General features: G+C 45.0%; 1 protein-coding gene across 1 annotated transcript in view; it reads right to left on the reverse strand.

Annotated features, from left to right (window-relative positions):
* Slc27a2 (solute carrier family 27 member 2) overlaps positions 1-16777 on the reverse strand; it is a 36785-nt gene that overhangs the window by 6334 nt on the left and 13674 nt on the right. The window contains exons 3-8 of the mRNA XM_038329606.1: positions 14381-14539; positions 12208-12332; positions 6857-7051; positions 3666-3756; positions 2568-2766; positions 888-985 (exon numbers count right to left, since the gene is read on the reverse strand). Of these exons, the coding sequence (XP_038185534.1) occupies positions 888-985; positions 2568-2766; positions 3666-3756; positions 6857-7051; positions 12208-12332; positions 14381-14539 (867 nt within the window). The remainder of the gene's footprint in view (positions 1-887; positions 986-2567; positions 2767-3665; positions 3757-6856; positions 7052-12207; positions 12333-14380; positions 14540-16777) is intronic.

The following is a 16777-nucleotide window of genomic DNA, read 5'->3' on the forward strand; positions in this document are numbered from 1 at the left end:
GGATTTTGGTGACATCGGAATTTGGTCTCTCAGGGGTTCCCTGTCTGGGGTGAGCAGACATGTTTGTTGCATCTCCCCGGGTAAAGTCACACAGCGTTTGGCACTGTCAGTGTGCAGGGAAGGGGGGGCTTTGGATTTCTACTTCAAATATATGGCAAGAATCCCAAACACTCAGTTTTTGGGACGATAAGAGCCTGACGCCTTATGTTTGGGCACTGACTGGGAGAATTTAATCCTCTCTGATACCTACAATTAAAACGACTGATACTTAACACAACTCTACTGTACATTTGAATTAATATATTTGGTATTTATGAAATTAGCTCCGACAATGTCAGTTGCAAGGCCAGTGTGATTTCTAGTTTGAGGGACTTTTGAAATAGCCAGCAGGTGTTGGAGCCAGGCTTCCTCCCACCCGGCTGGCATACCTCCGTGCCTCCACTCTGTGACGATGCTGAAATTCAGGGTCTGGTTTGGTCTTAGGAACCTGCTCTACAAGAAGAGGCTGAACACAGTTTGCCCCCTTCCCAGTTGTCTTTCTAGAAGTTGTAATTGTTCCTCCTTGCGCCTTCTCTTGGCAACACACCACTTCACAGCTCTCGAGTTCTCAGAGCGTGCCAACCAGAGGCCTGGAAAGCAGGAGACCTCCTTTGCCTAAGAACCCTAAATTAAGCAGCTGTTAAAGTATAGAGGCAGGCCAACGTCAGGTGCACTGAATTACTTTGACAATGGTGCCCGGTGCAGAGAGAACCGCCCTAACCTCTGGGGATTGACAGCGGCTCCAGTCTCCAGGCAGTGGGAGAAAGCAAGACTAACTGTAGCCCGCTGTTGTGACTCTGCTCAGTGTCTGCGTGGGTTCAGACAGATCTGCGGTGTCTTTTACCTACCTGGCACGGGCACACCATAAACGTTCACTTCCTCAACAAAGTCAATCAGTCCTACGATGTCAGCAACTTCAGTGGTAGCTACGTTCTCTCCTTTCCACCTGGGAGAAAAGGAAGGGTTAGCTCAGGCCACACTTGCTTTCTGGTCAGTGTTTCTTTTAGACCATGGTGAGGTGGCATTCCCATATTGGTCCCCTAAGACTCTCAGCTCACTTGTAGCATTCCATTGGAAGCAAAAGGGTATAGACCTAGATAACAGAATGTGGAATTCCAATCTTGTCACACAAAACGTAATCGATACCATTGTGCTTGAATGTGAAATCCAGACATGGTTAAGAAAGTTACAGGATGTCAGAAATCTCAACTTCTGTTAGCTTTGTTTAGGTCTCTCACTTTTTCCCTTTAACTTCTTATTTAATTCAGTCAGCAAACTTCTATTTGACAGAATTTCATAGTTGTATTTCAAGTTCTCACAAAAGCAAAATTTTTATTTGAAAAGAAAAAAATCACAGTTTTATTACATAAAGATTGTAATGTTAAGGTCTAGCCAGGTGCTATTTTTCATTTAATTAAGAATTAGGGGTTTTATAAAAATACCCTTTAGGTCTCTCAAAAGTATCTTTGTGTGTGTGTGTGTGTGTGTGTGTGTGTGTGTGTACCTTCATGTATGCATGCACGTGTGTGTTTGTGTAGGTGTGCATATGCATGTGCGCATGTGTGTGGAGGCCGGAGGAGACCCCTTGAGTGTTTGTCTTCAGGTCTTGTCCACTCTTTCAAAAAGGCAAGATCTCTTCTCATTAGCACAGAGCTCAATGTGTTGGCTAGGGTGGCTAACTGCCCAGTAGGCTCAGGGATCTGCCGGTTTCTGCCTCCCCGGGGTTAGAGTACAGGCATGCAGCATTAAGGCCCAGGTTTGTAAATGTAGGTTCTGGGGGGGACTGAACTCTGCTCCTGGTGCTGGCCAGGCAAGCACTATACTAGCCATCTCCCCAGCGTCTCGAAGTAACTTCTTAATGAGGGTGAGTCAGCCTCAATTTGGTGAGTGAGCCAAAGTTCACACCTTCTTGAGCCACTCACTCAAGGGTGGTGACCCATATCAGACACGGTATTCATTGATGTATGGGGAGTTCCTATCTCAGGGAATCCACACACGCAGGACGCCTCTGCTATCAGCAGGAGGACTGAGCAATAGCTGGAGAGTCACTTCACCATTTACCAAGAAGACTTCCAAACGTCCTTATGCTATCCTGGAACCCATTGGATGGAAGTGGGGGACAGAAGGAAGGGAAGAGGAAAAGGTTCCGAACCTTTTCAACCAGATCAACTTCATGCTAATTTGCACTTGTTTTAATCTAAAAGCAAAAAAGCTGTCTGATTAGAAATATGGAAAAATCCCTGGCTACCCTAAGTGCATCCACTAAATCATGCAGGACACGCGAGTGGCAGCTGGGTGCACTTCAGGCTCTGGAAACAAGGAAGAGATGTCCTGCCTTTATGTTTATTTGTGTTGTAGAGAGATGCTTTATGGTTCACTCCCTATTCTCTGAGAATATAGGAGACAAATGGCACACAAGAGATGGACAGAGCTGAAACACCGTGGGAAAGTGGCATCTGATTCCAACTCAAGAATAGGCCAAAATGTGCATGCATTTGTTTTGGGCTCAGTAATTCAGAGAAACCAACCGGAATGTATCTCCAACTCTGTCATGAAAATAGACGAAATTTTCACGATCAATCATTAGGAGGTCTCCACTGTTGAAATAGAGGTCTCCTTTCTTAAAGACATCCCTGAGTTTTTTCTTCTCTGTCTGCGACTTTCCGCCAGCATAGCCATTAAAAGGCGTAAGTTGTGTGATTTTGCAAACCAGGAGTCCCACCTCACCTGAGGCAGAAGAGAGTAAATTGTTATTTATTTTTGTGAAGAGATAAGCACATTTTTATCATCATCCTTAAAACTGAAGGCAGACAGCCCACTGACAAGAAGCCGGCTGTAGGAAGTGTCATTTCTTATATTCATCTTCTTATCTGACATGCTGTGGTTTAAAAGTGCCATGTCCCCCATAGGCCTGTGCGTTTGAACTTGGTCCCCAGCTGGTGATGCTCATTTGCAAGGCTGAGAACCCTCTACGAAGTAGAGCCTCGCTGCAGGGTTCCGCTTCCTGTCTGTGCTCTGCTTTCTCACTGCATATGCAATGTGACCGCCTTAGAGTCCTGCCATTATGCCTTCGCCAGCGTGGTGGACTATGTCTTTCCAGCTAAGCCCTTCCTCCCCTAAGATGCTTCCTGTCTGGTGTCTGGCCACAGCAGCAAGAAAAGGCACAGATACAGATCATGTGTGTGTGTGTGTGTGTGTGTGTGTGTGTGTGTGTGCATGCATGTCATGGACACATATACCAAACCTTATTCTGCTCGACCACCCAGTTGTAATTACCTTTTGCTATCTTTTACTCAGTAACGATTCCTATACATAACTAGACAAACGCATAGTGGGTAAAAGCATAAGATAATGTTCACCTAAAGCTTTGCACCCAGAGCTGCCTAGACCTTTCCACAAAGTACCTCACAAGCAAGGTGTCCAACTAGCTTAAAAGTATAATTATATATTATGGTAAGCCAGTGCCTTCTGTAATGTACATATGTATTTTTAGAATACATCAATAAAAATCTTCCCCTTGCTAATTTTAACAAAATGTACCAGTTGGTAATACTATGTTATCTCTGAAATGTTGCTTAGTCAGGATAATTTTGTGCACAGTTAATTGCATAAAAAGTCCACAGTACCTTTGGGGACTTTGATGCAATATCCATTTGCGTCACGGACGGGTTCATCTTTCTCCACATCGTATTTAATCAGCTCATACGTTACAACTTTCTGCCAAAGTTAAAAAACATCATTTGAGTACATCAACTGAGCTTTGCAGTTTTTCTATGTTTACTTTATTATAAAAAGGACAGAAAGGACACATTACACATATCTTCAGTGCACAACACGGGTGGGATTCTGCATCTGTAATAACCACCCAGATCTAGATATAAAACATTTCCACTTTACTGAAGAAGTTGCTTTCTGTCTCCTTCTGTGTAGTCAGTCACCATTTTGATTTCTATCTCTCCCTATTAACTTAAAACTCGACAAGTAACTGTGGGCATGTCGGTCTTATTTTAGTTACTATGTCTGTGTACATCAGCAGCCCACGTTGCTGCTCTTCTCAGTGATGTCGCTATGGATGGTACCTGAGACAGAGCCCAGACCTTGCACAAGCCATGTAAGCGCCCTACTTCTGGGCTTCATCTTCAGCCCTACTGGAGACAAAGAGCCCATTTTCATTTACATTCAACTTTCCCTTGTATAAATATCCTACACTTTATTTTGTTAATGGGTACTTTTAATGAGTATTTGGAATATTTCTAATTTTGGTCTATTATAAATAAAACTGTTAGGATCATTCTCATGCACATCTTTTGGTGGATAGATTACAAATGGGTTTAAAGTCATATCTGATAATGTATTAATATATTACCATTCAATGACTGGTACCCTCATCCCCAGGGACACATTATTCATTATATTTAAGAATCAAAGCAAAAATTATTTCAGGCATGGCTATAAAGTTATTAAAAAGCTATCAGAGCTAGGCGTGGTAGTATATACCTATAATCCCAGGTACATAGCTTGTGTGTGTGTGTGTGTGTGTGAGGGATGGGGTGCTGAAGCAGGAGGATCACAATTTGGAGCTAGTATGAGAAACTTACTAAGAGTTTATCCTAAAATAAGAGTTTTTAAAAGGGCTGGGCCATGGCTTAGTGGTAAATGCTTGCTGAGCATGCGCAAGGCCTTGGGTTCAATCTCTGTACTACAAAACTAAAACCAAATTTAAAGCACAACCCCCCAAACTCTGTTAAGACACAGTTTGGCGATGTAAGCACTTATACCATCATAATACTAAGCATATTATTTTCCCTACTCAAGGAGATCAGAAAGTACAGCAGTGTTCAGATACAACGGCCAGCCATGTTTACTGTGCCAGCTTCAAATTCAGCTTCATTAAAACTAAGTGGTGCTGGGTATCCAGCCTAGTCTACAGACTGAGTTCCAGGACAGCCAGGGCTACACAGAGAAACCCTGTTTCAAAAAACAAAACAAAACAAAACCCCCAAGTGGCATTTTTGGACAATGAAAGCACACTGACTGAATTTATAAGAATATCAAAAATCAGCCAGGTGGTGGTGGCGCCTTTAATCCCAGCACTCGGGAGGCAGAGGCAGGCTGATCTCTGTGAGTTCGAGGCCAGCCTGGTCTACAAGTACTAATTCCAGGACAGGCTCCAAAACTACAGAAAACTCCCCCCCCCCAAAAAAAAAGAGTATAAAAAAATCTTGTGATTGTAATTAATACTTTAAAAAAATTTTCTTTTTTTTTTTCTTTTCTTTTTAAAGGAGTTTGTTTGGTGTACAAAACCCGACAAAAATACAACAACCAACGGATGAGAAAGTGTATGCACATGGAAACTCTGCACACGGAAACTCTGCACACGGAAGTAGAAGTTTGGTAGGAAACAAATTTCCATCAGAGTCCTCTCCCTGAGGTTGTAGAAGCAACACTGACAGCTTGTTTGTGTTTAGCCTTCATCTCTCTGGCTGGGCTAGTTCACGCCGGCCCGACACTAACGTCTTGGCATCGAGCAGCGTGGCTCAGTAGGCTTGTTCGTGATGGTGGAAATACTCTCTGCTCAGGATGGTGTCACTGACAGGTGCCGGCTGAGCACTTGCAAGGCAGTCGTTACTGTGAACGACGAACTGGATTCAAAACTTTGCTTTATTGGCATTTAATATTTACACACAGCTAGCTAGAGGCTACCATGCCAGACATTACACATCTGGAGGTCAGGGACTGAGCTGCACAGGGTGTGGGGTTGGTGCCAGTGTTGGAGAGGGTCCTTGGGCTTGGGAATGCCTTGTGCTTCCACCAGAGTATAAGAAATGGAAGTCTTAATGCACAAGGTTATTGTACAACAAAAAACTCAGCAAGTCTTTCCCCTCATCAACACCAAGTTTGGGTAAGGTGGTGGGCTCGATTTTTTCTTTGTATCTCTGTTTTAAGATGTTGAAATTGAGGCCTCAGGAATGTAAGCAACTTCCTGGGGTCACTCGGCTTGCATGTGTTGGGAAGCTGAAGTCTAAGGAATGTGACTTCTTCGGGGCCGCTCAGCTAGGATATGGTGGCACCGGGGTCTGCCCTTCAGTGCCACAGCGCTTAGCACATGGACTACTTCACTGGTCAGTCCCTGGAGACAAAGGCTGCCTGAGAGTTAGAGGCGTGATGGCAACAATGACCGCACAGGCCAGCGTAGGGTCAGCATCCATGGGCTGTCCTTAGAATGACTGACTGACCACCAAGAGAGCAGAGCTTCAGGCCCACTAGGCAATAAAACAACCGAGAGAGAGAAGAGAAACAAGATACATCTTTCTGGTGAACCTATGAGAACACACATGCTGACCAGAATATCTCAAGTCTCTTGAAGGCCTGGGCTGCTGCTCTTAATACGGCAGGGTTTTTAAAAGGACCCAGGGCCTTATCTCAGAACAACTGAATCCAAAGCCAGGAGGTTGGGAACCTACACCTGTATATATAAAGAGCTCCCCGTGCGATTTTTATGCATACCTCAATGAAAGGGAAACGCTGCATTTCACAACACACGATACACTCAGAGCAAAGTAAGCTTCAAATTTCCCCCCATATACAAGTACGAATGAAGGGAGGATGACTTCACAGAGGTCTCAAATATTAAAAGTAATGAGTCTACATGAGTATGAGATCACCTCAAAAAAAGCCATCGTTATAGATGTGGTCAAGTTTCTCTTGGTGATACTGATGGGGCCCGGTTCGGATGCTACCATTGTGGGACCGCTTTAAAGGACTCTATTCTGAAAGTCAGCTTCACTGCGTTCGTTCATTGTTCAGTGTACTTAACTCTTTGTAGGTAGTTGGCTCTTCCGACAGCGCCGATTTTTCTCGGATAATTCAAAAATCCAATATTGCCTTCAGTGGAAGCGTAGAACTCATAAACGTGAATGTCCCCGAATCTCTTGATAAACTCTTTCCACACATCTCCCCGTAAGCCATTTCCCAGGGCTATTTTCACTTTGTGATCACGGTCATTTGGTTTCTGTGGTAACAGGAGAGGAAGCAGACAGAACGTTAACATTTTGAAAGCCTGGATTTGTATGTGTTCATTGCATTCAGATTCTATGCATTTAGTTTATGCTGATAGTTGTCCTGATTTTATTTCATAATTGTGTCTTTAAAAATTCATCTTAGTTTACCACTCCCAGACACCCCCCCCCCTTTCTGCAACATGAGCACCATAGTCTGATAAGTGGGATGCTGATCTGATTAATTTAAGAAAAGGATAGTTTTCCATTTTGACTTGAGGCAAGAAGAAATAACCAGATGAACCAAATAATGCCACCATTTAACTAGCACCCAGTGTAAAATGCAAGTGTCAGTGACTTTCCAGAAGGCACGTGCCCCTGGAAGACTGCCAGAAATGAACACATCCTGGCACTAGAAGGATTGTGGGTATTTCTGTTCATAAAGCAGTAGCTTTTATGTGGCAGTAAAGAAAACCGGGAACCTAAATGAGATGGGGCAGGCTGTGAGGGGAGCGGGGGTGGGGTTATTTCCCGTAAACCACTGCAGAGCAACAATGTTAGAGATGAGAGAGGAGCCATATTTGCCTGGTGTGCCTAAGGTCACAAGACCTGTTGCACTTAAATCAATGGAAACTGTCTGAAAAGGCTGAGAAAGGGAAAGGGAAGGCATAAGCGGCTCCTAGCTGTGCAGCCAAGAGAAAGAGGCTTTGTCAGAAATGAAAAGCAGGAAGGAGAAGTTGCTGTGTGTGTTAGGCCCCCAAAGCGGACCTAGTGAGAGCCAAAGGCGTTGAGGGGACCACACTGCTTCCTTCATGTTCTTGTGCTTACTCGTTAGAGATTCAGAGAGATGGCCCAACCAATTTAAGGTGAATGGTGAGCGTAGAAGGCAAATTATCTTCTCTGGGAGACTATAGCTTGGTGGAAAAGACAGGTTACTAAAGAAGGTCTAAAGTTTTTATTTGTAAATTGTGCCTTTGTTTGAAGAGAAAACCGCCTAGGACAGGGTAGACGTGCCTGTTAACAAGAGCTCTCCTCTCTCACCAAAAGCTAATTTATTTGCTTAATAAATGTATGGCCATGATGGCATTGGTGGCCCTGCTGCTGCTGTTGCTTTTCCTCCTCCTCCTCCCTTCCCCCTTCGGTCTTGGGGTTTTTATTGCTGTGACAAAAACACCATGACCAAAAGCAAGTTGGAGAGAAAAGGGCTTTTTTTTTTTTTTTTTGGCTTACACTTCCACATTGCTGTTTATCACTGAAGGAAGTCAGGACAGGAACACTAACAGGCAGAATCCTAGAGGCCGGAGCTGATGCAGAGGAATGCTACTTACTGGCTTGCTTCCCCTGGCTTGCTCAGACTGCTTTCTTATAGAACCCAGGACCACCAGCCCAGGCAGGGAAGACATCACCCATCATGAGCTGGGCCCTCCTGCATTGATCACTAACTGAGAAAATGCCCTACAGCTGGATCTCATGGAGGCATCTCCTCCTCTCTGGTGACACTAGCTTATGTCAAGTTGACACACAAAACCAGCCAGTACACTTTCTTTACTTTTCTTTGATACAGGCTCTCGTTCTGCAGCCCAGGCTGATCTTCAACTTGCAGCAATCCACCTGCCTCAACATCCTCTAAGTGCTGGCATTAATGTGTAAGTCACTTTGTCCAGATCTTTCATTACTTCCTAGGCTGAGAAGGGACTTTGGAATATAGCCTGGGGGGCGCGGAGGAGAAGAAGGAGAAGAAGGGAGAAGAAGGAAGAGGGAGAGAGGGAGGGAGGGAGGGAGGGAGGGAGGAGGTGGCTGCTCTCCTCTAAAGGGAAAGGACTGTAGCATCTAGAAGGCAGATCAAAATGAACTTCAAATCAGTTCCATGGAGAAGAAGCTAGAAGCTCCGCAAGCTGTAAGTATGGATTTGATCTTTAAGTAACTCAACTGGTAAAGGACTTAGGTGGTGAAGGTCACTGTGGCTTTTCTAGCTGGAGAGGTAAGCAGAGATTGTCACGGAAGAAAATGGTTCCCCGAGTGAATGTACGGAGAGTGGCCGGAGACCTCACGTCAAAGTAGTCTGAGGTGTTTTGAACCTGTGTAAGCCCTGGGTGTTCTGACTGCTAGGAATAGAGCCTCTTCATCAGCTCCAGCCCACAGGTCACTGGGTTCTCTTTCGCAGTTCCCTAGGACCTGTCAGGAGGCAGGGAGTGTGTCTGTTTGCCAGGGCCAGTTCTGGCTTATGTTGGCTGCTGTCCTGGACCGCCGATTACCGATCACTCTCTAGTGTTACCATTAATTATAGGGTTCCCCTGCCCATAAAATGTTATTCTCCACAGAAAGGACTGGCAGATTTCCAGAGTCCCCTTCCTGCTCTCTTTCATGGGAACTCTGAGACTAAAGCATTCCAGTATCTCAAAAAATACTTATTTTCACTTAAGAACCACCTGATCTTGGTGCTCACCAGTTCCCAGGCCCGTGAGATACTGTGGAGAGGCCTTCCCGTGGGTAAATTCAAGACCTGACGTGGTCCATGTGCCACCCACACTCTGTTCTCCATCCACACACCTTCTTCACTTCCTTGTCTAATAGCTCCTCTCTCTTTCGTTAGATGCATCCTCCTTGGAGACCAAACGTATCTCTGAATCCTCCACAGGGCTTGGGCCCATGTTCTGCATACAGCGTAATCTCTGTGGTTAAACCAGTAAACCTCCACCAGGGACTGCTCAGCTGCTCATGGCTGGGACATCCGCACCAAGGCAGAGGAGGTAAAGGGGCAGGTGCCTGGGTGTTGGGCAGCTGGCCAGGCCCACAGGTGCAGCAGGACACCTGTGGGTGGCAGGTAGCTGGGTTTAGCATCATAATACTGTGGGCTCAGTTTTCACAGTGCCCCTCAGGGATCTTCTTACGCTGGCAGAAGGGATTGAGGTTTGAAGGCTGGAAATGTTTCTGGACACAAATGAGTTCCGAGAACGCCTAAGAAGCCCAGTTTTTTACTTTGTCTTGCTTGTTAGTAGATGAGAGCGACTCACCTCTGCCTTCCCCGGGGACATGGTTCTTCTTTACCACCCAAGCCAACTTTCCTAAGGAACTGACTTGCAGGTCATTTTCTCCTTTGTTCCTCTATTTTGTTTTCTACCTTAGAGCTGAGATGAGACACACAAACACACCTGGGGCTTAGGTTCCCACCGGGATTTAGTGGCTAATCAGAGGTAAGAGGTCAGAGTGTCCTGGAAGGAATGCAGAGAACCAGACAATCTAAGTAAGCAGACTATTTCCACCGAGGGTTTGCCTGTGTGCCATGTTTGTCAATGCTTTTGGCCTGTATTGTCTTACTTCAGTCACGAAAGCTCGTCGGACAGGACAGTTCATGAAGTATTTGCCTCACATTTCAGTTGAGGAAGTGGAGCCTTGGGAAGCTTATAGTGCAGACCCTAGGGTTACAAAGACGGCGAAAGAGTTGCTCCAGGAATCAAACACACATCTATCTGGCTTCAGACAGAATTTTTCACAGGCAGGAGGATCAGAAGTTCAAGGTCATCCTCAGGCTGCTTACAAAGTTTGAGGCCAGAGGCCAGCCTGGGATACATGAGGCACTATCTAAAAAAAACAAAACAAAACAAAAACAAAACACAGAAAAAGAAGAAAGAAGAGAAGAATAAAGTGAGAGAAAGAGAAAAAGAGAATTCAGCATAAAAATCAATTAGTACTAAAAGGGCTTTTGAGTGAAAAACACGGTGCTTATTCAATTCCATTTCTCTGTCCTTAGCTTGCTGCTCTGAGACAGACACTGGAACTCTTCTGGATGCCTTCACCCCCACCCTCTCTCTGCTCTCCTTGGTCACCCCCCCCCCACAGCATCTCATTGAGAAACCTTCGCCATCACTTAGTTCCTATCTGGAGGATTGACACACTCGGCGTTGGCAGCATCTTGCACTAATATATACCTTTTTTCCTAAAGTCGGGGGCTGGAACAGCCTTAAGGAACAATGGCTGTTCTTGCAGAGGACCTCAGTTTGTTCCCAGCACCTACACGATGGCTCACAACTCTAGGGAATCCGATTTCCCCTTCTGACCTCTGCTGGCACCAGGCACACATGTGACTCACAGACATACATGCAGGCAAAACACCCATACACATTAAATAAATAAATCTAAAAAGGGAAATTTTTTTAAAAAAAATATTTTTCTTTCTTAATGGATATTGCTCTCAGGCAGCCACATAAACAACACAGGAGTGAATCAATTTCACACTGAAGACGTGGAGCAGAGGGACCTTTCATTATACATGAAGGCTCTGCAGGGCGAGACCCGGACATGACAAGAGAAAATGGGCAGAAGAGATGCAGAAGATTCAACCACACAACCGTAACACCACTTCAGTCAATAGCTGTGCTATCCTGTGCCTCATTAAACCCAGAGGCCAGAGACTGACTACTGTCATAAGAGAAGAAGGTCTCTTATTTCTTCTGTGTACAAGGGGCAGACACACTGCCACGGATTCACCCAGAGACTGTGTGTAGACCAGTGTATGTGTACTAGCAGGCACAGAACGCGAGGATAGTGATGGCGACGGCTGCCACCTGTTACACATATACTAGATACAAATGCTTCACTCTGTGCTTTGGGCCCCTAATCTCGTTTTGGGTTCAGACTACATAAGGAAAACTAGTATTGTGTCAGTGTTGGCTGCTGGGAGCAGACATTTCGAGACTACCCTGCTCAAACAGTAGAGTAGTTTTGTCAAGAGACAAAACGACTAACAAGTTACAGAGCCCAGGGGAGACGGGAGGCAAGAAACACACATGCAACAGGAGAGGCAGGAACATAGGAGAAGGGATGAATGACCTTGGCTGGAGAGACTCAAATAGGCTGACATATGACCTGTTGTTTGAGCTGGGGTTGACAGTGGCTTTTCATAAGTAGGAAGCAAAGAGGAGGACCTGGGAAGGGGAAGGTGTGAAAACACGTAACAAAACAGAGAATAAAAATTGCAGTAAAAGTAGCTGTCACTGCTCTCCGTTCAGATCCTTCTAGAAGGTAAGTGTGCTATCAGTGTGTTGTTATAACAGACAGCTGGCATCTAAGCTGACAACCGAGAGATGAGTCAGCAGAAGCCTGGCACAATCCAAGGAAACTTGAATGTCCTATTGATTTTGAAATGATATTAAGACACAAGGAGTGTTACCTGGGGCGTGTTGCACAGGTACCGAAGCAGTTCCCCAATGTACTGGATGACAGTGACATTGTACTTCCTGCAGTCGTCCCAAAACTGGCTGGCTGAAAACTTGCTCCGCAGAGCAATAGTGGCCCCTAGTAAAAAGCACAGAAAGCATCAGGGAGGGAGTGCAGAAAAAGAAAAATCTCTCGGATGAGAGACTTACAAATGAATGAAATCCAACACGCGTGGAGTGCCGCTTCCATTTAATGCGGAGCATAATGGAGACTTGCTCTCTCACCCATGTGAGCCTCTGATCTGTGGAAGGGGAGCGGATGCATGGGGGATCATTCTAATACAATCCGGGTGCCCTAATGGGGCTTATGAGTGGCGGTGAGGAAGAGGGATCCTAGGAAGGGAGGAAGAGAGGAGAGAGAGAGAGAGAGAGAGAGAGAGAGAGAGAGAGAGAGAGAGAGAGAGAGAGAGAGAGAGAGAGAGAGAGAGAGAGAGGAGAGAGAAAGATGGAGGGAGAGCGAGAGCGATGTGGGGGGAGCGAGAGAGTGCTGTCACCAGTGCCCATGAGCCCATGACCATATTACCTTGTGTGGCAAGGCATGTGATTATGTGATTAAGCTGAGGGTCTAGAGGTGGGGAGGTTTCCCTAGACTATCTCCTTTCACAGTTGTAAGGGTATCTAGCGAGGAGGAAAGGTAAAGGGGGGGGGACTTGGAGGGGAGTAACTTGAATATGAAAAACAGGACCATGAGTCGAGGCCCTCAGGCAGCCTCTATAATGGAGGACAGTAGGACACAGATCTACAGCATGTGGGGGCAGCGCAGGCCAGCCAGAGACAGCTGACTTCCAGAATAATGAGAAAACAAACCTGTGTTGCTGGAAGTCGCCGAGCTTTCGGCAATTTGTTCCAGCAGCAACAGGAAGCCCATACCCATTTCTCATGTCATTCACTTATTTTTACTCCTAAGTACACCAATGACTGGTGTTGAGAAGAGACGCTCAAAAAGATCTTTCCTCCTTTTGCTGTGCTGAAGGTACTGACTTGTCCGCTTCAGAGCCCCCAACCACTCTGCTCCGGAAGATCCAGCAGTATGCCTATGCCCAGCCATGTTTTGCTCCTGAAGGGTGGGGCTGATGCCAGGCAAAGTTCAGAGCTGATGGACTCATCATGTAGATGAAGGAAGGAAACAGATGCTTGGACCATGAGTTTAAGCCCAAGCTGTTATAAAAAGTGGTCGCAGCCAGGCTAGATTACACTACAAAGAATAGCTTCTCCTTTTGGAGGCTGTGAGGTTCAAAAGAAAGGCATCGGCGAGTCCGGTGTTGGGCAAGGGTGCTCTTTTTGATCTGGGAACGGCCACCATCTCTCCATATCCTCTTCACAGGGAGGGCAGAGCCACCCAGGAGAGTCTCTACCCTACCTGCTTTTCAAGGCACCAATCCAGTGCTTCAAAGTTCCACATAACAGCCGGCCTAACACTTCCAAAGGCCCTGCCTTTGACACTATCCCACCAGGGCTCAGAATTGCAGACATTCATCCTATTATATACGCATGCACATATATGTATATACATTATTACATGTGCTATGTGTTTTATTTCAGATAAATGTGTCTATTTTAAAGGCTTATTTAAAATGAAAGGTCACTTGGGAGAAAAGTCAAGTTATTTATCTCAGTGAAAGAATAAGAACTCGTTTTCTCAGAGACGGGGATATGGGACTGAACCTTTATGGGTAAAAGCAACGTAAATTCTCCTGAAGGGACAGACAAGGCCAACTCCTGTTTGGACGGTGATGTTTGAGAAGGAAAGAGGAGCTGATGGCAGGCCAGCTACTCTGACTAACTCCAGGAGCTGTGGAAGTTAAGGACAAACACAGGGCAAGGACAGCGGGGAGAGAAGCTTGGTGATGCTGTCGGAGAGTGACGGGCAAGTTTCTGAAGTTGGAGAATCATTTACAGAACCTAAGAAAAGGAATTTCTCTCCAGATCTATTGAACAGTTAAGGCATGGGGAAGTAGAAATTATTTTAGAAGCTCGCTCATGATGTGTGAACCACAGAGCCTTGCAACTGATGCTCAAGTGAATACTGTCTCTGGTAGACAGGAAAGCAGCCTGATCTGCTTTTCCTTAGGAGCAGATATGAGTGCGTGTCCACCCCTGATGCCTGGGGAGAGAAACAGAACTTACCAGCCACGATGCATCCGTGGAGGCCAATCAGGAGTGCAGCACTGTGATACAGGGGCATAGTCGTGTAGATTATATCGTGGGCCTTGATCCCACTCGCCAAAGCCAGGCCAGTTCCATACCACAGGCGGTGGTGGTTGATGGTTGCAGCTTTTGGGAGGCCTTTGCAAAGACATAAGAGAAGGCGTCCGTGGGCCAGGTAGAGACCTAGTGTATGACGTTCCCTCCCATCAAGCTGGAAGAATTGCTTGAAGGTGTGTGTGTGGGGGGAGGGGGGAGGGATAAGCGGTCAGGCCATGGGTGTGAACATTTTTTTAATTCCTCAAAGTAATAAAGAGAGTAAATATTTTAAGTTTTAGGCCGCCATTTGGTCATTGCTGTGCTGACCCATATCTGCGCTGAAAGCAGCTCTGCACATACAGAAAGGCTTAACGGCGGCCCTGTTTCAGGAACACTTGGAGCCCGCGTTTGGTTCTCAAGGCGTAGTTTGCTGAGTCCTGAGACGGACAGATGACACAGTAGTGACCTTAAGAGAATGAATTCCTGTCTTGGGCTCACTACTTTGTAAGGCATTTTCAAAAAATTCAGTTTAAGAGATAAATCAAATTACACTGTCCAACCCACAGATGAGGAAGCTATGTTTAAGAGACTCAGTAGTGCAGACCACTAATGATATCTATTTGCCAATTTCATTCAAAAATATGAATACAGTGTAGCTTTTTTTTTCTTGGAAGCTCTCCGCATTTATAGATTTCTTTCACGCTTCCAACCATTTATTTCTTCTCCCAGCTGCCTCATATCTGTTACATGAGAAAGCTATGTATGATTTGATTATATAATTTTGCGATGGCAAGTGATGCCATCATTAATTACCTTGTTCCATGGCAATTCACCCTATGAATGATGCTACAGGGCCAAAAACATGTCTTTGTAACCTGAGTATATGAACAGCACGCTGTCAGTTTATAAGGGGGCTCCCCACCCGCTGCTTGGCCTGTAAAACATGAGACTGTTTCCTCATAGCCTTGCCAATGAGCGCTCAAACCCTGGGCATCCTGCCAATCCGAGGAGTGTAAATGGTTTCTACTGTAATTCTGGTGAGTGAAACTAAGCGAACTTGCACTTTCTTAATAATAATATGCACAATTAAAAAAAAGACTTTCTTTTAAAGGTATGCTTTCATTGCTTCTCGTGGAAGACTGCCTTAGTGGTGAGGAGAAAGTCACCCTTAGGGTTGAGATAGAGCTTAAGACCCGAGTAGGCAATTCTACTTTGTGACGAGGAAGGCAGGTCCCCGAGGACTCAGCCCTTAGCCATGCACTGCCCATGCAACAGTTTGTTCTGTGGGCAGCAAGCCGCCCATCACTGTAAACACAGTTCTAAATCCATCTCTTGTCGGTGCTGCAGGGCACCGAACTCAAGATAATGCCCCCTTCTATACTAAGACTGAGAAATAGAAGAAACCACTGCAGGTTCCATGACGAGATTTTAAATTTTGTCCCTCTTTTTTAAAATTTTTTTTCCTCATTTTATTTTCTTCCTTTTTTTCTCTTGAACTTTGTTTTATGGGGGGGGGGACAGAGGGGCAGAGGGCAGAGGCAAAGGGACGGGGGACGAATGGGATCAAGATAGGTGACGTGGAAAACTCAGAGAATAAACTTTTAATCTTTTTTTTAAAAAAAGAACTAGAGGAAACCATCAACAAATCAATTGTATTCACCACAAGAAAGAATCATTTGAAAAGTGAAGGGGGGGTAAATGGGAGGCGGGGAGGAGGCGGAAATTTTTACTAAATAAAAAAAAATAAATAAAAAAAGAAAAAAAAAGAAAAAAAATTCACCTTCTGAGTTTTGAGTACTTTCAGAACCTTCCTAATTTAAGATTTCACACTAATCAGTCAAGAAGAATATTTTGTAACAATTACATAATTTTTGTGCTACCAATTCCCTTTGAGGAAGAGGGAAAACCTTTGGTCTCTAAGTGCTTGAATGAACTCATTTAATTACTTTACACAAGAGTAATTAATATACAGGTATTTCATCCATAGGTAAAGCAGTAAGATAAACATTAGTCTTAGTGCTTTCCTGTTAAATATCAATGCTGAAGTATGGAATTAACTCCTGGAGTGTTAGAAAACACTCCTGAACACGAGTTTTCCATTTCCTTGCCAAAACACGTATTGCGAAGAAGTTCCATACTTTCCAGTGTTAGGATTGGGTTTCCCCATCGCTAGCCAAAAGCTCATTTCATCCCAGCTGTAATCAAAGCTTCCAAACTCATCTATGCATTCTGTTATTCTTCTCAAATGAAGGTAGTCGTTCCTTGTTCTTATACTTTGGTTGTGAGCCTAGTCTTTAATGGCTGAGGCATCTCTCCAGCCCCCTTATTCTTATTCCCATT

The sequence above is a fragment of the Arvicola amphibius genome, chromosome 5, assembly GCF_903992535.2.
Source record: "Arvicola amphibius chromosome 5, mArvAmp1.2, whole genome shotgun sequence".
In the NCBI taxonomy this organism is placed as follows: Eukaryota; Metazoa; Chordata; class Mammalia; order Rodentia; family Cricetidae; genus Arvicola; species Arvicola amphibius.